General features: G+C 39.9%; 3 protein-coding genes and 1 non-coding gene across 4 annotated transcripts; 3 read left to right on the top strand and 1 right to left on the bottom strand.

Annotated features, from left to right (window-relative positions):
* Window positions 1-12: 12 nt before the first annotated feature.
* Window positions 13-4,946, top strand: rpl24 (ribosomal protein L24). Its single transcript, XM_086091351.1, has 6 exons — window positions 13-129; window positions 255-330; window positions 595-705; window positions 3,165-3,301; window positions 4,129-4,192; window positions 4,815-4,946. Exons 1-6 carry the CDS (start codon window positions 125-127, stop codon window positions 4,893-4,895), a joined length of 474 nt encoding a protein of 157 aa, XP_085947477.1. The 5' UTR covers window positions 13-124; the 3' UTR covers window positions 4,896-4,946.
* Window positions 2,660-2,841, top strand: LOC147164503 (small nucleolar RNA SNORA23). Its single transcript, XR_015096770.1, has one exon. It is a non-coding gene; the product is annotated as a small nucleolar RNA SNORA23 (small nucleolar RNA).
* A 177-nt stretch (window positions 4,947-5,123) lies between the features above and the next one.
* On the bottom strand, window positions 5,124-10,114 carry mpc2b (mitochondrial pyruvate carrier 2b). The gene is made up of 5 exons (XM_086091352.1): window positions 9,753-10,114; window positions 7,815-7,855; window positions 7,607-7,691; window positions 7,257-7,368; window positions 5,124-5,969 (listed from the first exon to the last, which is right to left on the bottom strand). The coding sequence occupies exons 1-5, from the start codon at window positions 9,844-9,846 to the stop codon at window positions 5,927-5,929; spliced, it is 375 nt and encodes a 124-aa protein (XP_085947478.1). The 5' UTR covers window positions 9,847-10,114; the 3' UTR covers window positions 5,124-5,926.
* A 4,639-nt stretch (window positions 10,115-14,753) lies between these two features.
* On the top strand, window positions 14,754-20,931 carry LOC147164500 (NXPE family member 3-like). Its single transcript, XM_086090905.1, has 5 exons — window positions 14,754-15,110; window positions 17,404-18,185; window positions 19,178-19,248; window positions 19,332-19,535; window positions 20,059-20,931. The coding sequence occupies exons 1-5, from the start codon at window positions 15,024-15,026 to the stop codon at window positions 20,619-20,621; spliced, it is 1,707 nt and encodes a 568-aa protein (XP_085947031.1). The 5' UTR covers window positions 14,754-15,023; the 3' UTR covers window positions 20,622-20,931.
* The last annotated feature ends 409 nt before the right edge of the window (window positions 20,932-21,340 follow it).

The raw sequence follows: 21,340 nt of genomic DNA, 5'->3' as shown, positions 1-21,340 counted from the left end.
ACCGTCAACTGATAAAAAATAAAATAAAATAAATCAGTGGATTATTTTACAAATTTATCGCCTCCTTATTCAACTTCCGTTTCCGCCGTCTTTCTTTCCGGTATTGAGCCCTCTCGTAGCCGTAATGAAGTGAGTTTGCCGACGAGAATCACACGCCATCTCGACATTTAAAAGATGATACTATTCTATCGTGTCATTTAACAGAATAAAAAACACATTTTCTTTCAGTGATGCCCTGTATTTGTCGTTTTCAGGGTCGAGTTGTGCAGTTTCAGTGGGTACAAAATATACCCCGGCCATGGCCGCCGATACGCCAGGATAGACGGGAAGGTAACCGTTAGCACTGTCCTCGTTGTCACTCCTACTTGTTTTGTCACTTTTAGTGTTCATTGTGTGGTTTAAGATTCACCTAAATGCATGTTTGATATAATATTAAAGGCATAAGTAGTTTAACATACAGACAGCCGACTGGAATAGGTCTAACCGGTTGACGCTAAACGCTATGAGTGTGTATGCTAGCCGCCTGTAGCAAGACGAGCACGCGAAGTAAATGAACGTCAAGTGCTCCAGCGTCTTATGAATTTTATTTAATAGGTGTTCCAGTTCTTGAACGCCAAATGCGAGTCTGCATTTTTGGCCAAGAGGAATCCTCGACAGATCAACTGGACAGTGCTGTACAGACGCAAGCACAAGAAGGGACAATCTGTAAGTAATAAACCAGTAACCTTGACAGTTATGTTTTGCCAGTGACACTTTGAAAGTGTATACAAAATAGTCAAATTAAAAGTCTCAAAGCCAGATCCGGCTCACTGAGGCTAATGGTGTGCGTAATTGCTCTTTGGTTAACGTTCATTGAGCGGGGTCTGCTTGGACCCATAGTGGTTTCTGTGATGTGCTACAGGACAGGAATATTAAAAATACTACAGTACCACTTATCCATTGCCCATTCTGCTTACCCTCACAAGGGTCACAGAGGACACTGGGGCTGTCTTGGGGCAGACGGTATGCCCTGAACCTGGTCGCCAACTAATCGCAGGGTGCATATGGACGAACAACTCACTCACAACTATGGATAATTTTGAGTGCTCAATTAATCTACCATGACTGTTTTTTGGAATGTGGGAGGAAACCCTAGCACATTTGATGTTGCAGTTTTTTGCCAAGCAGGCCAGCAATCAGCTGGTGTCTAACCCAGGTTCCTTCTCCTCCTCTGATGGGTGTTAACCAAAAGAGAAAAACAAAAACGAAAGGCAGATGTACGCGAGCAGTAATTAAGCGAATGTTTTACTTATGTTCTACATCAAAATGAGCAAATAAGCAAAGCTTCACTGTAGGGCTGTGAAATTAATCGGAATCCAATTACGCGTTTGATTATTACCCTCCACAATTTCAAAATGGGCATAATGGCACAAAAACAATTATTAATACTAGGGCTGCAACGAGTCCTTATCATTTCTGCCTTGGATATCCGCTGAGATAGTCGTAGTCAAGCTAACGCCAGTATGCATGACAGAACGCGGGGCTAACGCTGAGAAAACCCCAATTCCAAAATAAACCTTACATTACCAAGTAGTATATGTAGATCAAAGCATTGTAGCGCCTTTATTTTGAAGTTGTTTCCGGAAGGGAGTCGTCGCGGTATAAGGGGTGATGACGTGGTCGTCTATTCAGAGTTTGTGAACGGCAATAGAAATGCCCCAAACTGTTGCCAAGGACGTCAGTAAGACAAAGTCCTGTAGTCACGTTCAAGCTCCAAGTAAGAGCACTAAAACATAATTACGATGACATTGTATTGTACGGCGCCTGTTGCCATCATTTAGCGGTGACTGTTAGCTAACAGCGAGCCACCAGTGCCAAGCGGTAAAGCTAGCCGCGCTAGCTAGCAGCAGTAAAGTGCTCCAGTTGTCTGATTACTTTACAAATTTGTAAATAGACAGCTGGGGTAGGCTCCAGCGTGAGCACGCCCGCGACCCTGGTCAAGATTAGCGGTTCAGAAAATGGATTGATGGACTGTGCACACTTTGATGCTGACAGCCTGACTAGTTTGCCGTTCCTACTGATCACTTATTAACAAATCAGGCTCAAATGTGCTATTTATTTAGCCCACAAAATCGCTATTGTGGGTCTGACGTCACTTTAGATTCATTGACTAAAATCTATGGGGACAGATTTGTCTAAAATCTCACTGTTTTAGAGGAAAATAGTTCTTTTATCATTATCTAAAAATGAAAACCAGTTGGTTGTTAATTGTTACTTCTTTTTTTTGTCTTCTATATTTATAATTATTTTTTAACCAAAAACGTATATAGGCCTATAGGTATATTTTTTCTTTCTACCCAAATACCAGATTAGAATTTTCAGTAGGATATCCGAATACCAAAATACTCGATAGCTGCAGCCCGAATAATATTACTTTTGAGTTGTTTTGAGGCACACTCACAGGATTTCTTTCACCACACCCCACTGTCAAAAAACTAGTTTGCACCCCACAAGCCGTGCTGCAAACGCTGCACCCCAACTTAAAATTTTTGCTAGCATAAAAAAAAACCATTATTATAAATTCAGTTTGGTCCAAAAGAAAAGTCTTTTTGAATAATCGTGATTATTTTAGCCCTACATCACTGCCCTTGTACAGGAAAGTGTGGGCAGTTTGGCCGCGGGGGGAAGGTGTGCATGGTGTCCCTCCGTGTCATGTGCTGTTGCTGGACTGTGTTTTGCAGACTTTGCATCAGCGCTCACTCCACACCCCGCAGCCATAGAACAAATGGAGATCATAGTACTGGCCTTTGTTGTCATTTGTGACGCGTTACCAATGGTCGGCCTCCAAACTCTCCGACATGCCTTTTATAGTTACGAATTGTTTGAACATTTGGTCTATTTCAGGTAGACGTGGAAGATATTGCAAAAAAATAAATTATAAAGTCACGGGTTTTTATTTTATCACAATTTTTTTTATTAATAAGAAAAGCTAATTAAATTACACATGAAATGAGAAGAACTGAATAAATAGTTATTTGTTTTTTTCCCCTCCTTCTATTCGAATCGGTCCCTCACACTTTATATGAGGGTTCACTTTACTAGCTAATATTGGATGTTTTGAGTATAATTTGGCTGTGCATTTTTTGCGACTGGGGGCTGCTGCTAAACGTTTTGTGTCCAAACAGGAAGAGGTGAGCAAGAAGCGTACCCGCCGTGCCGTCAAGTTCCAGAGGGCCATCACTGGTGCCTCCCTGGCTGAGATCATGGCCAAAAGGAACCAGAAGCCTGAGGTCCGCAAGGCCCAGAGAGAGCAAGCCATCAGGTAAGAGCACACCGAAACAGTTGTACGGTTATTAAATGGAGATTAAAAGTTTAATTCTCAGACAATTACATCAGTCTGTTAACAGCTGATAATGTACATCCTTCGACCATCTCAAGTAGTTCTTGTCCCCAAAAAAGAAAATTTAAAAAATCAGATTTTCCTAATAAGTGAACATGAAGCAAGTACTCTGAGGACAGAAAATATCTAATTTACAACAATGAATGATTTTGTCATTTAATTTATGGTGAGAACACCTTTGATAACTGATGCTGCTGAGGAATTGAGGCAAAAATAAAGACACAAAAGCAGCACAGAGACTTAACGCCCTAAGATTTGAAATCAACGTGCAGACAAGAAGGATGAAGTCAACCTAAAGAAAACACGGGCAATTCAACGCATGGTGCTTCCTGGCATAAAAACTGGCAAATGCGAACAGAACACTTCACTGCTGTTTTTAATGATTGCTTGCGACAATTTCATGCCACGGTCTAGATAATGAATACCAACAGAGTAGAGCTGGGCAATTAATTGAAATGTAACTGATTTCGATTATGATACCAGATGTGCTAGATTAGCCCAATAAGTCGCAAGACTTGTGGAAATATAACAACAAAAGAAGATAAAAAGGAAAACGATAGTGATGAGGGAGATGCCATTCATGGCTTTAAATGTGTGCAAAGATGCAAGGCAGCAAATGAATGAATCATTTTCTTCATCGTGATTGTGATGATTTTTTCGCATAATTATTCAGCCCTACGACAGAGTAGTGTTGCCAGCCTGAGCGCTAGCATGGATTTATGTTTTCTCTCTTGCTCTCTCTTAATCAGGGCTGCCAAGGAGGCCAAGAAGGCAAAGCAGGCAGCCAAGAAGCCCGCTGCCCCCACTGCAAAGGTGAGACCCGTATTGACATTTAGCACTTTGAGATGTCTCTTGAAATGTAAAAAGGGCATTACAAATACAATTTATTATTATAGAGGATTTACAATGCACATAACGTTAAGAGTAGTGATGGCGAGATGAAACCTTGAGGCTTCATTTGCACACAAAACCACCTGCTGGTCATGTGTATAATGGCAGCTGTATCTTAACCACACAATGTGTGATGTATAGATGATTTTTACATCTATTTTGACAAAAGTATTGGAAGTTTTACCATAAATGTTGTCGGCATAAAGTATATAGGCATATAATTTTGTCAGTGTGTGTACTTTTTCCTCCCTCACCCTTTCACATTGGTCACAAAATAAATTGGGATGCAGTGTTTTCCCTCCCCAGTGAGGTTTCCCCTCTCCGTTACTTGACACAAGCCTCAAAACCCCAGCAAGTCTCGTAACATCACTAGTTACGAGGAATTACATCCATGTCAATATTAGCATAATGTTGAGAAACTCTTGCTAAGCACGTTTTATGTAAATGTTGATTAAATATAATTTGTGTTTTTTATTCACTTTTTTCTGTCACTATGTCTCCTTGATTTCAAGTCTAAAAGTGTTTCAATGCTCATGTCCTCCAGGCTACCAGCAAGTCTGCACAGAAGGCCAAGATCGCCAAGCCCATGAAGGTGAACGCGCCCCGTGTTGGTGGAAAACGCTAAGCCCTGGCTCCTCGTTTTTGGTTGTGAATAAAATTTTGTGGGTAACCATCATCTGTGCGTTTTTATTTGAAATGTGGCAATCCAATGTACTGCACACTATTATGAGCTTTGTATAGCATTTCTCCCAGGCTGTATATTTATTTGAATAACCTGAAACCATCACAATAGGAATGTCAATTTTGCATAATTTAATGCCATCAATAAGGTTTGAATATGAACCAACAAAACTGTTTTTCATCAAGATTTATTAGCCATACATTACAGGCATTACATTTCCACAGTGCCTCAAAGTGCCGTTTGCTCCATCAATCAGTAGATAATGTGACAAAAGTCAGATCAATTATTTCCAATACAGTGAGGGCATTTTAATCATGGTGGGAAATAAACTATGATTTATAAGTTAATTTATACATAAAAAGACTTCCCTAATAGCAAAAAGGCATTTGATATTAGCAGTTCAACACCAGTGCTAGCTAGCGACCCTTGTGTAGCATTACAAGCTGCACAGGTTTAATACAAATGGTGTTCTACGGTTAACACAACCGGAAGGAAAAGTGAAGCAATGAATTGATTCTGTTCTCAAATTTAAAGCCGTTAAAATGAATGACAGTGTAATAGCTGTATTATAAATAAAAGCAATGTGATGATGGCTTTGGACACATTCTTCAAAACCAAACATGTTTTTGGGAAATTATTGCATGAGGTAATGATTGCTACAGCTTAAAAATGATATACAAACTAAATGTACAATCAGTAATAACTTGTGCATTGGTGACCATTTTTAAGCATGCACTTTTTTTTAAAATTGGTTTTAAATGTCAACTATACACACCCTGAGGAAACTTGGGACTTTTGGGAAAGTGCACATTTCCAGCAGGGAAATAAATGCTAAATATGGTCGGATCGTGTTGCTGGCATGGATGTTAGGTGGAAACGGCGACGTGATGACGTACAAATGACGAGAGGGACGTGTCGGGCGGGTCGGTCGGTGGCCAGGCCTTGAAGTTGCCCTTTCACTTCACTGATGACGGTCAGGACTCTGTTGCTCCCTGTGCCTTCTGATCCTGCTTGTGTCTGTTCAGGAACACAACAAGCCACACACAGAATAATATACTACATGACGTGGTAATCGTCATCCTGTGTAGACGGTGTCATCTGAAGGAGATCAGCGACTGCAAAGTAGTGGTAGGTGAGCGTGTGTAGGACAAAAGACGGCAAAAGCAGAGCAGAGGACGAAATGGTGGAAGCTGAAAAAGGAAGAGTGTTGTATGACTTTCAGGAAGGAGCTGAGACAGGATCTGGTGCTTCCGCGTGATTGGACAACTACAGCAAATGTGTCAAGAAGAGGTAGCAGTAGAATTTCTGACTGGGTTGTTCAACAGGATCTTAGATAGTGAGAAGATGCCTGAGGAATGGAGGAGAAGTGTGCCGGTGCCCATTTTTAAGAACAAGGGAGACGTCAAGAGTTGTGGAAACTTTTTCTGAAGCTAGACTGAGGTCAGAGGTGAACATTTGTGAGCAGCAGTATGGTTTCATGCCCCCCCCCCCCCCCAAAAAAAAAGAATACCACAGATGCAGTATTTGCTTTGAGGATGTTGATAGAGAAATACAGAGAGGGGCAGAAGGTTTATGGATGTAGTTTAACTCATTCACTGCCATTGACAGCTATAGACGTCAAAAATTCATTTGAACTATTTTTATTAGTTTAACATTTTTCCCCCCATTTTTGTTAACAAGAGTATGAAAACCTAGATTTTTTTGTACATTTAGAACAGATATACAATTTGTGAATAATCGTGAGTTAACTAGTGAAGTCATGCGATTAATTACGATTACAAATTGTAATCGCCTGATGCCCCTCATTTTTAATAACCTTTTCCAAAAAAAATCATTTTCATTTTTCTTTTTCAATTATAAAAAAATTGTGGCGTCGGGCGATTACAATTTTCAAACGTAATTAATCGCATGGCACTAGTTAACTCACGATTAATCACAAATTTGATATCTGTTCTAATACAAAAATAATTCTAGGTTTTTATACTTTTGTTAACAAAAGTGGGAAAAGTTAAATGAATTTTTGACGTCTATAGCCGTCAATGGCAGTGAATGAGTGGGACATGAAGGTAGGATGCAGAGGACAGGGTTCGATGGAGGCAACTGATTCGCTGTGGCCACTTCTGAAGGGAAAAGCCGAAAGGAAAAGAAGACGACATGGTAGTCGTGTAGTTGCTGTTCAGGATGTTAATGCTTTTCGATGTGCCTGTGTATAAAATGTGCTACATAAAGCGAGTTGCCTTGCCTTATGCCCTGTTTGTATACAGTATACTATAGACAAAGATAAAAAGCACAGTCAATGGTCACCTCCAAATCCTGTAGAGCTGGGAGGCTCCGGCGCTGCCCAAGAAGAAGTTGACAGCGAACAGATTCCAGTTCTTTGGGACGATGACCAGCGAGTATCGGGACCAGATCAGGCCTAGCCGAGCACAGCCAAGGTTATGCACACATGAGTGTTTTGTCCAAAACGACATCAGATAACGTTTGTTTGAAGAAATAGGTCGCAAAAAAACATGCCCAAAAACCTTGGATACCTTTGACCTATATCTGCAGAATTGCAATATACCGTCTATTCAATCTACGCCATTTAAACGGTAACAAAAACGCATAACTACGACTATGATCCTTAAATGTCGGACGCTGAAGTCTCCTTGTACCTGTTGCCGTCAGTACTGCCGACTGGGAGGTGCTCAGCTTGTCTGCTGGTCGCGTCATGTCAGCCAAACCAGCTCCAACCAGGCTCTGAAAAAAGGTTAAGCCACCATTTTAAATATCAAATACCACAAAGAAAACAACAATGGACTGGAAATCAATCCCACACCAGCTATTTGGACACTTATACTATTGATTCTTAAAAGAACGTACCCATTTGAATATCGGAGCCCAGAAAAAGACTGTTTTTGGACCTTGAATGGAAACAGAAGAATAAGGGGTAAAACATGAAAGCTTTCTCTAGACATTATTTTGCACATTATCTGAACGGTTTCTCTGTGGAGGAAACTACCATAATATCTGCATTCAAGCGAAACCTAAATCTACTGTATCGGGCAAAAGGATTGCAGTCTCGGGCTGTGCGTTTAATTGAAATTCAATTATTACACTCCACAATTACAAAATCAGCATAATTGTCAAAAAAGAAGATTACCAATACTAATTTTGAGTTGAGTTGTTTAAATGTATACATTTGCACTTTTTTTTTTTAATTTGAAAATAACTAATTAACTCATTCACTGCCATTGACGGTTTTAGACGTCAAAAATTAATTTTAACTATTTGTTAGTTTAACATTTTTTCTACTTTTAACAAGAGTATAAAAACTTAAGAATTTTTTTTTTATTGTACATTTAGAACAGATATAAAATTTGTGATTAATCGTGAGTTAACTATTGAAGTCATGCGATAATTACAATTAAAAGATGTAATCGCCTGACGAACAAATTTATAATATTTTTATCTTTTTTTAAATAGTATTTTTTTTCAAAAAACAATTTTTTAATATTTTATTTTATTTTTTTAAATAATCTTTTTTCTGTCTCTTTTTTTTAAAGTAACGATTATTAAATTTAGGGCGTCAAGCGATTTTTTTTTTTAATTTGTAATTAATCACATGACTTCAATAGTTAACTCATGATTAATTACAAATGTTATATCTGGTCTAAATGTACAATATCTTTTTTTCATACTCTTGTTAACAAAAGTGTGTGTGGGGGGGTTAACTAATAGAAATAGTTCAAATGAATTTTTGACGTCTATGGCAGTGAATGAGTTAATTTTGTTTCATCCAAAAGGAACTTGCGGAATTATAGTGTTTCAAAGAATTGTATTTGTCTAAATAATTTTTACATTTAATCATTTTCTTGTTCATTATCGAGCAGCCCTATTGCAGTTTATGCAAAACTTTACATCAAAGCACTTGCCCTGCAGCGCAAAGTAGAGAACCATAAGAGTTCCGAAAACCTGCTGGTTTGGTTGTCACAAATGTAAAACCTTCCAAGACAACGCACTCCATAGGTTAATTTATGCTCCCACTCCCAGTACAGCACGGACAATAAAATACCCTTGTCATGTGTGTGAGGTCTCTCACATATAAATGGAGTAAAACCTCAGTCTCTGGACACCACACACTTTTTTCTCACGGGGTCTTAGTCACATTTTAAAATTTGGTCAAGGCGTTCAAAGCTGGCATGCGTGTACTCTGCATAAAAAAAGGTGGTGGAGGCCCATAAAAGGCTGGCGGCCTGCTTTCACAAAAAAAAGGACAGTTTCTGCAAATCATTTTAGGAGGGGAGGTGTTTCTTTGTTGCCGCCCCTTCATACCTGGTCACAAAGTTGTCCTTGCACAGCTCTAATACCCTTGGACAGGAAAAACAACAACAACAACAACAACAACAACAAAGATATATAAACCCCTCAAGCATGAATGTGAATGAACGTTTTTGGAATCTACCCTTAGTTGTTGTTGCTTATGCTGATGTTTGATTAATGGCTTAGTGCTGTTGAAAATGAACACACAAAAGCTCCTTTCATATTCCTAACTGAGCGTCAACCTAAAATAAACAATGGAATGGAAACAGTACACTTGACACTTGGCTTCAATCACTTATCTGTGTAGATTGGACCTGAACATACCACTCATATCTCAGTCGTATGTAGGATAACGTACCCTTTTCTGCATTAAGTTACATCAATCTCGGTGCTAGTTTATTGCAAATACGCGCTACTGTTTTTAAGTTATCGCAACTTTTTTTCTTCTTTTTTTTTAGCTTGTTTTTATCGGAATGCGGGCCGATAAACTAGCCTTACCTGCTGGATGGTTGTACAGGGGTCTCAGTTTGGCAGGCAGCATATGCTCGATCCTGTCCAGAATCCTATGATAGGACACTCTCAATGCAGCCATGATGATAGTAGCTTGGTGACTGACAGCTGGAAGCTAGGCTAAACAAGACAGTAGAGATAACGAAGTAGCTCGTATTAATTTTACGCACTATTATAAAATATTATGCGACGTTGATAAATTCACAAAATTGAGATTAGTTTAAGGTTACGAAGGGAAAGGATGCTCTATCGGGCTTCTCCGCTAATTCTGTGTGTACTAGCAAGCGATGCTAGGCTAGCTGTCATTCGCTTCTCCCTGACCCACAGAAGAGGTGACTTTCCGTTTGTACAGCAACCTTGGCCAACAGGGCGGGGCTTGAGTGCGACACTTTCCTGATTGGTCTGTTTGTTCAGATGCCGTATGTGATTGGTTTAGAGAGGGACGCTTCTGTTTTAATCCATGACATATCCCGACTGGGTGGGGACATCGCCTCATATTTTTATATTCCGAAATGTAAAATAATTTGCTAAATCAAAACCAGTTTGGTTTTTTTGGTATTTTTTTTTAAAGATATAGATGTTCAGTACATTTATTTAATATATCTGATTCTAAAAAAAAAAGAGAAAGCTGTCAAGACTTGGTTGTTTTGGTGTTTCTTTAGTTTGAGACCCCTAGTAAAGAAAAGGGGGAAAAAAGAAATAAAAACAACTATATATATATATATATATGTGTGTGTGGGGGGGGGGGGTGAGTGAGTGCTGTATTTTGGCTGTAGATCGCCTCAATTTATTTCCAGTTGGAATAATCTCCTACAGCAAATGAATTTTTTTTATTATTATTATTTTTTTATTATTTACAATACTTAATTCTATGCATTTAATCATTTTCATAAAATAAATAGATATAGCATAATTTCCACAACTAAGAAAACTAAATCATTACTATTATTTTATTACCAAAAACAGTGAAAGCTGCAAATATAATAATGGTTAGTTGTGACACTGTCAGAGAGGCATTCATGGGGTCACTGGGTCACGTCATTTGTGTGGTTCAGCCTACTCCAGCTAAATTTTGGGAAAGTTTTGGGAAAACCATTAAAAAAAAAAAGCCGTTAATCTTGCAATGCACAAATGGATAGATTTAAAAAAAATCCTTTTAGTTATAATTTTGCCTCCCTCCCCCCAGTAAGATTTTGTTTTAATGTTAGGAATGAGATGATAAATTATTTCCTTGATGGATGGAAAATTATCTTCACAATGCATGAGAAGTAAATTATGACTTTAAGATAGAACCCTCTGCCATAATATATCAAAAGCCTGTGACATTGATGAGTTTATCAGGGAGCGATCAAAGTAGCAAAGGCACTTCAGTTTTATTTATGGGGAAACAATGAGTGAACTGGGGTGTCACTAAACCATAACTTCATTTTAGGGTACAACAAAATTATACAAAACAAGTAAGAAGAACACACATAGGTCCCCAAACTGTCATAAATTGTGATTTTGTGACTAAGTAAGACAAGACCATCACAAATTTGATCACTTCTGCAATGAGATTTTTGAGAATGTAAAATTGGTTGCTGTAGTGTCCTCAGCTGAATGATGGTGAGAATCGTTAACTGATGCTAATAATAAGATTTAATTTCTTGAGCTGTAGTGAACACACACAGGGTTCACCAATTCCGGTCCTTCGAGGTCCGGAGCCCTGCAGGTTTTAGATGTTTCCGCCCACTAGCACACCGAATTCATATAATCAGCTCGTCAGCATGCCTGATAACGATCCTCAGGTGTGTTGGTAGGCGGAAACATCTAAAACCTGCAGGACTCCGGACCTCAAGGACCGGAAATGGTGAACCCTGAACTACACCACAAGGGCTGCAGAAAAAGAAACGCTAAATACTATTAAGTGATGTAATAAAAAACAACAGGCTGTGGTAGATCAAAGAAGAAAAGATAAAAGACATTGAGGGGGTGAACTAAAACTGCCAAAACAATTTCCTTACAATAACATGGGGCAGGTGCTTTATCTCTGGTGAAAAATCTGATAAAAAGGCAAATGTTCAAATGTTGACAGTAAGTATCCCTTTATTAGGTCAACTGTTAATGATGGGAAAATGCATGATTACTGTCCACTGACCAGCAGACTAGTGGCAGAGGTTTTAATAAAATTGGCAACAATCTTTAAGTTTAACACAATTTCCACGTTTGTGGTGAGAATTGATGTGTAAATGTTCATAAATGTTAATGGTTTCAATGGCAATTTTTCTCCAAATGTGTGTTCAAGTGAGCCGAAGTTGATCGTATGTGTGTTATATAAACAGCGTTTCTATGATCCTTTGTGGCATTGTAATACATTTCTTTGTTGCTTTGTATTAAATCACCAAATGATTCCCGAGCGCCCCCTCGGTTGCGCGTTCCCGTCAACGACCCATTAGGGGTGGGGGTGCAAGTGTTGGAACGCGCTATCAGTGGCCGGAAGTCCGTGGCATCTACCCCATTAAGTACTGCCTGGCCACCTGCACATGGCTCAGGTAAGCAAACAAAAACACACTGCCCCCTAGTGGTTGGAGGTAAAAACAAATCAAATATGATAAATTTCTGTTATGTATTAGTTACTGAGATGTATACCAAAGTTTGTATAAATCCCCTGCCAATAATGTCTACTAACCATGACTGTATTGAATTCCACATGATTTTTATTTAACGACTTGTGTTTTTTCATTAACAGAAATTGAAGGAATACTAAAAATGTCTATTTGAACATACTGAGTATGCAGTATGTCGAATTATCTTGGATTTTAAAAAAACCCACTGTTCCCATCAATCATAACAACTTTCCCTAGTTTGGAATAGTTTCTGAATACTGTGGCAATTTAAATTGTTGTGTATTTTTTACATTACCTATGCTGTTGTGAATTCAACTTAGTCTTAAATTTTGAGTGTATTTAAAGTCATAAATAGCAGATTGGATGGTTTTATGATGAATTATTATCATTGTCTTTTTTTTTGTAACTTAGATTGAGTGTTGGTTTTATACATCTTGATACATATTTCAACATAATACATGGCAGTAACAAGGAACAGTAAAGTGTGTATAATAACTTCTCATTTAGGACATCCTTACTTGAGGCCCAGCACAGATGATTGCGGTGTAAAATGCAGAAAAAGATGACAAAGCAAAACTAACGAGATATTTCATGTGATTGTTTAATTGAAATTGAATGTGTACATCTAAACGAGAGACCACCACCTCGTCAAAGGACGCTACAGCTGCTTGTTTACTTTCAAACTTAGCTTGTAGCAGACCATCCAGCTAGCTTGGTCCCCATAACGGCATAGAGCAGCAGATTGTGTTTTGAAAGTGCATCTCATCTATAAACCTGAAAATGCAATAGTGCAAAATGACAGAGGGAGTTATTCATCAGGAGGAAAGAGCAAGACTGAGAAATAGCAAGAAAAAAAAAGATACAAATAACTGGAGATGTCTAAATGCACGTAAAAATATATATTCTAATAATAATAATAGAAGAAGAAGAAGAAACAATGATTAGAGGGGGTCCCTCAGTTAATTTCTGCTTGGGGCCCTAACCGACCCTAGAATCGCCTCTAAGTGATGACGTGAAACGTGATCACGACGTCGCTGACCACAGAGCAGGCCAAACTCGGCCCTATAAGGAAAATGATATGGGGGATGCAGTGTTGTAGTTCTGTACTTTACCACGTGATAGCGGTCTCGCCCCTTATTGTGGCATTGCTGCAGCGCACCAGGCTCTCCTCACACTGTACGTTGATATGACGTCCCATACTCACCACGTTTGTACTTTATACATGAGCACAAAAAAAGTATCACATACGCGGCATTATTTGTGTGTTTTTATTTTTTTCAGTTATAAAAAATATGAATTTGTATTTTATTGTTATTTTGTTTGGGACTCGAAAGTTTACGTTTCGACGCATATGTGGAAATTCATTCTATCCTGCGTGTGGTGTATACTTAATTAGCAACGGAAAAGATCTACAGATATTTTGTAATTTTTTTGTATCTATTGTATATGGCATTTGTAAGTATTGCATATGGGAGTCGAACCGTATATAAGATCCTTAGTAAATGTGTACAATATTAAACTTTTGGGGAACTTAACAGAACAATATATGACAGTAAGTCCACATACAATATCCTTAGTAGATGTGTGTGTTATCAAACTTTTATCTGAAAACAATTTCTACCTAATGGGTAAAACTCAGCTACAAATTAGCTACAATTACAAAACAACAACACATTTGAAGTGGTGTGTGCGTTCGTGCGTGTGTGCGCGTGTTTGTTTCATGTCTGCCACCATCCACACTAATCCGCCCCATCCCTCTGTAGGCGAATATTCTAGCCAAATTTAGGTCCCAGTAGTCCCTGCTTGCAAAATATAAATTTACTGTCGGTTGTTCAACTCTTGTATACTGTAAAAAAATATATATATATATATATATATTTTGGGGAGTGGTAAATATCAGCCATGATGAATAGCATGTAATATAGCAATATAATGTAAAACTTAACCTGATTACTTTAGATAGAAGAGGAATAATAAAATGACAGGTAAATTATACCTACGCTACCTAATTGAAAACAGTAAACGTAAAAGTGTTTCTTTCATTCGATGATTTTGTTACTACTTTATCAAACATAACGCTAGTGGGATTAAAAAAAATATATAGATAAACAGTAAACAAGTGTTAACTAATAAATTGTGTAAAATTGACGTTGTATGCTGTGCTGTGCTTTCAAGATAAAACTGTCACGCCCCGAGATGAGTTCAAGGACCGCCGGCAAACTCATACGAAAAAAAATGAATCCCTGTGAGCGTCTACATTTTAAATTAACTTATTTGTATTTATCTATTAAATATACTAAAGGTGTGGGCGCTCCGTGGAGGTCCTGCCCATGGGCGAGGGTAGCCTACTTCCTGCCCTGGTTGGTGTTCCTTACATTTGATTCTTATGTTCGAAAATGATCTCTCAGCGCACATACTGCTACCCTCAGGACTGTTCCGAAACTTTTAACGGAACGCTCGCGTTGAGGTAGGGTGTCAGATAACATTTCCGAACACGCCCTTTGTGTGGCTCCCTCGAGGTCCAGCCACATGGGTGAGTTTATACATCCTGGTTGGAGCCAATCTGGAACAGGAGGGCCAGGTAAGGGCGGTAGAATGACGTCATCATAACTAGGGCGACGGCAGATCAACAACGACATAAGTGGCGGTCACCATGTCATTAAATGTTTGGAAATGCATCCTCATCGTTATCACCCTGTTCGGCCTCATCTTCCTGCTGCGCAACATCACCATTGGCGAGGTGAGAGAAGTTTATTCAAATGTATTTATTTTTTGTTAACATGCTGGAGATGTACTCATAAGTTTACATATAACCTGGCAGCATTTGTAAGATGTTTATTTAAAGAACCCGTGAGTCATTAGACAAAACATTTATTCGAGTTTAATGGGATTCTAAATGATAAGTCATTTCGGAATAGCACAACCAGCGGCGGTCCTCGCATAAGGCAACAAAACTGCGATAAGACATACTTGGCCAGACTGGATTTTTGCGGAATTGATAAAGAATGCTTTCTTCAGTGGTATGTTTTTTTTTTAACGAGGATTTATTTGCTGTTATTCCACAGCCTAATGGCACAATTGATAACTGCCTTTTTTTGAGGCGTAGGATTTTGGGCATGATAATGTAATATGTTAATGCAATTTGAGCATCATTTGCTAATCTAGAGAAATGACTACAGATTCAACTATATCTTGTTTGTGCAAAAACTCAACCTATGCAGTATTGTTGAAGAATGCGACTATTCTTTTTTCCTCCATTCAACAATGAGAATTGACCATGCATAGAATACTTGTTGTGTGTGTGTGTGTGTAAAAACTGGTTTTGCAGCTCTATTCTGGGCAGTGTGCAAAAGTGCGATGTCACATTCGTTTCATGCAAGTCCCACTTGTGTGGAAAGGGTCATCATATTTTTGGGGGGGTCTCTGGTAGTATTTGCTGCGTAATACAGTTGGAATCATCATCATACATTTGTCCAAGGCATCTCACCTGCGGCACACTAACAATATAGGACTTTAGAGTTTGACCAGCTGCCATTGTAATTGGTTCTAATCCATGTACGTTTTAGTTGACCATGTATCAGATTGTGATCTATGATTTAGAATGCCGTGATTCCACAAAAGAAGCTCCACCTGTTACATTTCTCCCCATGAATTCATTTTAGTGTTCTCCAAAGTTCTTTGCTATTTTGCTTTAAATGTATCCTTTTGCTTTCATATCCTTTTTTTTTTGTCTTGATTCTGCAATTGACATTGATTCATCCATTTTCAGCCAAACCAAACTTCAATAATATGCATTTACCGGTATTGAGCATAATCCGTTTTGATTATGACACATAGAGCTGGTTCAAATTTAACGAGTACACTTCCTTATCTGCCATGTCCTCATAAAGATGCTCATGAAGATATGTAAGTAAGCCGCTGGCCCAGTTTATATTTCTAACACGTTCCAAAAATCAGTCAGGAAATTGATTTTAATAAAAAAAATGTAAATGTATGATTTTGACCTTACACAAAAAGTATATATACTGAAATAAGGATCATCTCTTCTCAGTTTGCTCATAAATTTACATCTGGGTCTGTTTAGTTTAGACGATCTTAACCTGGGTTCGATCCAACCCCAGGCGTACGGTGAGTCAGTCTCAGGGGTTCGGCAAAGGTCAAAACATACACCTGACTGAAATGATTTGTGATGACACCCCCCGCTTGGCCATCATTTGCTGCAGGGAATTTGGTGCGCTCAGTAGTCAACGTGATGGTACGTCATGTGATTTCCTTATGATTGTAATCCCTTCATATTATGACGAGCAAAAAAAAGAAAGTGGTCTTACGAATATGTGCAATATGAATGCAGCTGTATAATGGAACTTTTGGTGCTCCACAGGGCTAAATTCTGTGGCCTCTGCTGTTTTCATTGCTGCCCCCGGGTTCCATCTTAACTCATTTACTGCCATTGACGGTTATAAACGTCAAAAAACCATTTGAACTATTTCTATTAGTTTCACTTTTTTTCTACTTTTGTTAACAAGAGTATGAAAACCTAGAACTTTTTTATTGTATATTTAGAACAGATATCACATTTGTGATTAATTGCGAGTTAACTATTGAAGTCATGCGATTAATTACGATTCAAAATTTTAATCATCTAGTCAGGCGATTAATTGTTTAATTGTAATTCACTAGTTAACTCACGATTAATCACAAATTTTTATATCTATTCTAAATGTACAATAAAAACATGTTTCTAGGTTTTCATACTCTTGTTAACAAAAGTGTGTGTTTGGGGGGGGGTTAAACTAATAGAAATAGTTCAAATTAATTTTTGACGTTTATAGCCATCATTGGCAGTGAATGAGTTAAGAAAACAGCGGTGGTTGTTTTAATGTGCTCTATAAATAGACTTACAATGACAAATTGAGAAATTTTAGTCCAGCACAACTAATGGAACGTTTCCTTATTCTTTCTGCCTCTCACTATACGGTATGCTGCCGGTATAGAACATTTTGACAGTGATCCGTTTCATGACATCTTTCCAGAACTGGAAGAACCAAAAAGTGTCAGCACTGTACAAGGTCCAAAACTGGAACCAGTCATCAAACCTCTCTGGAAGCCTCTCAACGTTTCATGACAAATGCACCTTCTGTCCACATCTGGGCAAGCCACCGTCACTGGAAGAAGAGCTGGAGCAACGCAAGCTGTTGGACTCCATCGCCTGGCCCCGGCCGCCCTCTGACTCAGAACCACTCAACCTGTCCCAAACGAGTGACCCGGCCCACAGCCTGTTTTCAATTCTAACCTCCAAAAACAACCACACTTGGTATGTGGGCGACCAGCTGGAAGTGCAAATCCGCCTGCACGACTTCAAAGGCCGACCCAAGAATTACGGCGGCGATTTGCTGTTGGCTCGGTTGCATTCCCCAAAATACCGGGCAGGTGTGGCCGGGCAGGTGCTGGACCACAAAAATGGATATTATTCTGTTGGATTCCCGCTTCTGTGGGAGGGCTCGGCTCAGGTTGATGTCATGATGGTCCACTCGAGCGAGGCTATCGCCGTGCTGCGCAGGCTGAGGGAGTACCTGCCCAATCGGGTGCTCTTCGTCAGCCTCTTTCGCAGCGGCCTTACATCTGAGACAACAAAATGTGACACATGTCTTTCGCAAGACAAGGGGCCACTGTGCAACTTCACGGACCTTCACTCCGGCGAGCCGTGGTACTGCTACAAGCCCAAAATGCTGAGCTGCGACACCAGAATCAACCACGCCAGGGCAGGCTACCTCAATAACATCATCACCGACAGGGAATCGTTGCTGTTTCAGAGGTTTGTACACTCAATGATTGTTTGACATCAGCTGTTCCCAAAATATTTCCCAAAATAAAGTGGAAAATTTGAGAGAGAAAAAACTCGTAAATGTGCGAGTTTATAAAGTGGCAAATTTGCGAGTTTTTTCTTTTTTCTTTCTTTTTATTGCCCCCGCCCTCAATTTTATTTATTTTTTACGTGGCCCTAATACACCGTCGTACTTTTGAAACCATTAAAACTGTTGCCAATTGCTTTTGCGACATTGGAGGATCTCATGGTGAAAAATCAACATCCGCTACTCTTGCTAACAATCACAAACCTTTGCCACTCAATGGGATATGGGCTTAAAAATTCAAAAAATCAAATGTCAAAAAATTATGCAGCCCCACTAGTCTAAACACGGTTTTCTGATTTATATTACGTTAGTGGAATATGAGTTAAGCAGCAAAATCTACCAGTTTTTATCAATCACAGCGGGTGGCCATTTTGTCACTTGCTGTCAACTGAAAATGGCATCAGTTTCCATTTTCCCCAGTTTTGTGCAAAAGGCAAGTTGCGCAAAATCAAGCTGGTAATGAAAACAGGTGCTTTTCGAGAAAAAAAACTCAAATATTGCAAAAAAGTTTTTACGCTCTCATGAGGTGTTTTTTGAGACGTGTCGAATTAGATGTATTTCGCAAAAGTGTAATGGATTTTTTTTTTTGCGCATTTCCTGTAGTCATGTGACGCCCGCCCAGCATAGAGGTAAGGAAGTAGGAAGTACGGGGCCTCTCGCTTTTGCGTCCACCCGTCCGCTCCATAACACGAGTTATAAGCGATGAGATGGAGAAAAACGGGTGATTAAAAAAAAAAAAAGTATTATTCCACTAACACAGTTTTTAAGTGGAATTGGAAGCACTCAACAATGAAATTATCTGAGCAGAACTCTTTTTATCCCTGTCAAGTTTCCCGGTAGCATCTACTTGTTGCTATTCCTGTTCCAATATTTTTAATTGACTTTTTGACATCAGTGGCGTGAACATCAAAGCTCCCATCCACGCAAACACAACAAAGACCATCACTGTGCTGCCATCCAGGAAAGGTACTGCGGACCTTCAGACTTATGACTCTCACTTTTTGTGGAATGGTGATTTATTTACATCATTGTGTTTGTCTTTATTGGAGAAAATGGCACCCAAAAATCGGATCCCATGAAGCTGGCCACGTCTGGGTACTACTACCAGGACGCGTGGAGGCCATTGGGCGGCGTCGCCATGCGTCAGTTTAACACGGCGTCTGTCACTCAGTGCTTGGCCAATAAGGTGGTCTACATGTACGGTGACTCCACCATTCGACAGTGGTACGAGTACCTCGTCGCTCTGCTTCCAGGTGAGGGCTTTGCTCGAGTGGTGGACGGAAATGGAAAAAGCATTTACACGCTGTACAATACGTGAGTAGAGACGCTAGGGTAAAAAAAATAAAATAAAAAAAAGGCTAGTAGAACTGATTTAAATCGTTTAGTGAAAAAGTACATTTCATCAGGTCAAACATTGTCACAAGCTAGCAAAATTACAAAAATAATGCAGCACTTAAAATCACCCAGGAATAATTCAGTTACCATGACAGAATTTGACACAGTGGATACAAAAAACAAACTGTGACAGATTTAGTTCAGCAGGTGAAACTATTCACTAGCTGTCTTGCCTCAATACCAATGACTTGTCGAAACTATTTTGAAATATGTTCAAACCAAATTACCGTAAATGATTAACTGCTCAATTCAGTCACGCAATCTTGACTTCCCTTTCCTCTTCCCTTTTTTTTGGGGGGGGGGGTGGTTAATATTTAATTTGTCATACATACCTTGCTTTTCGTTTCCTCTTATGTAGCGTTATTGTGTTCTGTCTTGCAGGGGTGAAGGAATTCAACCTGTACACTCCCCAAAAAGCGGGGCCCTCACTCGCTGTGGACAGCACCCACAACATTTGGCTTGAGTACCGCTGCCACGGCCCGCCCATCATGTACACCGCCATCATGGCCAACGAGTTGCACTACATTGCCAACGAGCTGGAAGGCCTGACCGGCGGTCCCCACACGGTGGTGGCGCTCAGCGTCTGGGCTCACTTCACTCCCTTCCCCGTGGAGGTGTACATACGCCGCCTACGGCATATCCGCAAGGCGGTGGTGCGACTTCTGTACCGGGCGCCGGGAACGGCGGTTGTGATTCGCATGGCCAATCCAAGGGCCCTAAATCGCGACGTCAGCCTGAACCACAGCGACTGGTTTTCACTGCAGTTGAACGTCGTGCTCCGAGCCATGTTCAAAGGTCTCGACGTTATGCTGGTGGATGCCTGGGAGATGTGCGCGGCGCACCGCCGACCTCACGACGTGCACCCTCCGAGTGTCATTGTCAAAAACATGGTAGACATGATGTTGTCCCATGCTTGTCGGGAAAGCACCAGGAAGACTGGATGATTTTTGTAAATCAAACCAGGTTACGATTGCTAACAAGTATAGGAACTCACTTAGAAAGTTGCAATTGAAGGAGTCATAAAAAAACAAGCTAAAATTATGATTTGAAAAAAACACTATACATTTTCCTAAAGTAATTCCATAAAGGGAATATTTTGGACACTTATTTAAAAATACAACTAACTTCTGAACAGCCTTTCTTTTTTTTTTTTTTGCACATTAAGGTTTAATGAGTAAGCATTTTACAGTATTGCAAAAAGCATGACAAAGGTAGACAATCTTTTCAAGATAAAGAACAGTCTGGTATCCCATTCAGATTGGTCTATTTGCTGTGATTGGTTTGTTTACTGTGGTCTGCAACAATACAAAGAGCAATTGAAGGAGGAGTCAAAAGGCGAAGATCTCGATTAACCGGTTGATCTACGTTCTTGCCCTCACCTATCGTCACGAGCAGTGGGTCGTGACAGAAAGAACAAGATCCCGGATACAAGCGGCCCAAATTAGTTTCCTCCGCAGGGTGTCCGGGCTCTCTCTTCCGCGCCGCTACTCCTCTGCGCTAAGAGGAACCGGTTGAGGTGGCTCGGGCATCTGGTTCGGATGCCTCCTCAACGCCTCCCTGGAAAAGTGTTCCGGGCATGTCCCACCGGCGGGAGGCCCCGGGGACGACCCAGGACACCCTGGAGAGACTATGTCTCTCGGCTGGCTTGGGAACGCCTTGGGAT

Source organism: Leptonotus elevatus, chromosome 12, assembly GCF_054856555.1.
Source record: "Leptonotus elevatus isolate MCC_2025b chromosome 12, RoL_Lele_1.0, whole genome shotgun sequence".
Taxonomy (NCBI): Eukaryota; Metazoa; Chordata; class Actinopteri; order Syngnathiformes; family Syngnathidae; genus Leptonotus; species Leptonotus elevatus.
This window is presented reverse-complemented; position numbering and strand designations above follow the sequence as displayed.

What these genes read in the sequence shown, in the direction of transcription:
- rpl24 (XM_086091351.1), top strand. An exon ending in ACGCCAGGATAGACGGGAAG is followed by an intron (nt 331 to 594) that starts GTAACCGTTAGC and finishes TTTATTTAATAG; the next exon opens with GTGTTCCAGTTCTTGAACGC. An exon ending in CCGCTGCCCCCACTGCAAAG is followed by an intron (nt 4,193 to 4,814) that starts GTGAGACCCGTA and finishes CATGTCCTCCAG; the next exon opens with GCTACCAGCAAGTCTGCACA.
- mpc2b (XM_086091352.1), bottom strand. Translation starts at nt 9,846, where the DNA reads ATGGCTGCATTGAGAGTGTCCTATCATAGGATTCTGGACAGGATCGAG. An exon ending in CCTGTACAACCATCCAGCAG is followed by an intron (nt 7,856 to 9,752) that starts GTAAGGCTAGTT and finishes TTTCCATTCAAG; the next exon opens with GTCCAAAAACAGTCTTTTTC. An exon ending in GGCAGTACTGACGGCAACAG is followed by an intron (nt 7,369 to 7,606) that starts GTACAAGGAGAC and finishes GTGCTCGGCTAG; the next exon opens with GCCTGATCTGGTCCCGATAC.
- LOC147164500 (XM_086090905.1), top strand. Translation starts at nt 15,024, where the DNA reads ATGTCATTAAATGTTTGGAAATGCATCCTCATCGTTATCACCCTGTTC. An exon ending in GCAACATCACCATTGGCGAG is followed by an intron (nt 15,111 to 17,403) that starts GTGAGAGAAGTT and finishes ACATCTTTCCAG; the next exon opens with AACTGGAAGAACCAAAAAGT. An exon ending in CCTCGTCGCTCTGCTTCCAG is followed by an intron (nt 19,536 to 20,058) that starts GTGAGGGCTTTG and finishes TCTGTCTTGCAG; the next exon opens with GGGTGAAGGAATTCAACCTG.